Below are 999 nucleotides of genomic sequence, written 5' to 3' on the forward strand. Positions count from 1 at the left end.
GGTTTTCATACAACAGGAGCCCTAAGTCCTTCCCAGTCATATGGACTCCAGGAGAAAAAGAGCAGGGTGATGCCTCATAGAAGTGGAAGGAATCCAAACACAGGTTTAGGAACATGATATCCACTGACAGTAAATACAGACACACATATATATGAACAGTAAAGGAAAAAGTATGTATTAATGAAAAGAAATACTTAAAATAAACAGAAATGAGCATAAAATAGTGTCATTGTGGAGAAGACAGTATCATATGTAGAGACAGAATAAAAGCTTATGCCTGCTGAAATGTGGCCATGACATCATTTTCCTCACTGCATCCCTAAGCTCCTGGTTCCTCATGCTGTAGATGATGGGGTTAAATGTTGGAGGCACCACTGAGTACAGAAATGACACCACCAGGTCCAGGGATGGAGATGATATGGAGGGGGGCCTTAGATTGGCAAAAAAGCCAGTGGTGACAAACAGGGAGACCACAGCCAGGTGAGGGAGGCACGTGGAGAAGGCTTTGTGCCTTCCCTGCTCAGAGGGCATCTTCAGCACAGCCCTGAAGATCTGCACATAGGACACAACAATGAAAACAAAACATCCGAATAAGACAAGGACACTACAGAAAATAAGCCCAACTTCTCTGAGGTAGGAATTTGAGCAGGAGAGCTTGAGGATCTGAGGGATTTCACAGAAGAACTGATCCACAGCATTGCCTTGACAGAAAGGCAGTGAAAATGTATTGGCAGTGTGCAACAGAGCATTCAGAACTCCACTGGCCCAGGCAGCTGCTGCCATGGTGGCACAAGCTCTGCTGTCCATCAAGGTCCCGTAGTGCAGGGGCTTGCAGATGGCGACATAGCGGTCATAGGACATGATGGTGAGGACAGAATATTCTGCTGACATGAGAAAGACAAATAAAAAAGTCTGGGCAACACATCCAGCATAGGAGATGTGCCTGGTGTCGCAGAGGGCATTGGCCATGGCTTTGGGGAGAGTGGTGGAGATGCAGCC

At 46.6% G+C, this 999-nt stretch overlaps 1 protein-coding gene across 1 annotated transcript; it reads right to left on the minus strand.

Annotated features, from left to right (window-relative positions):
* Positions 1 to 246: 246 nt before the first annotated feature.
* On the minus strand, positions 247 to 993 carry LOC122193043 (olfactory receptor 14J1-like). Its single transcript, XM_042893742.1, has one exon. It carries the CDS (start codon positions 967 to 969, stop codon positions 247 to 249), a length of 723 nt encoding a protein of 240 aa, XP_042749676.1. The 5' UTR covers positions 970 to 993.
* Positions 994 to 999: the final 6 nt, after the last annotated feature.

This window comes from Lagopus leucura, unplaced genomic scaffold (assembly GCF_019238085.1).
Source record: "Lagopus leucura isolate 7727_CA_CO unplaced genomic scaffold, USGS_WTPT01 25934-0_obj-0_obj, whole genome shotgun sequence".
Classification (NCBI taxonomy): Eukaryota; Metazoa; Chordata; class Aves; order Galliformes; family Phasianidae; genus Lagopus; species Lagopus leucura.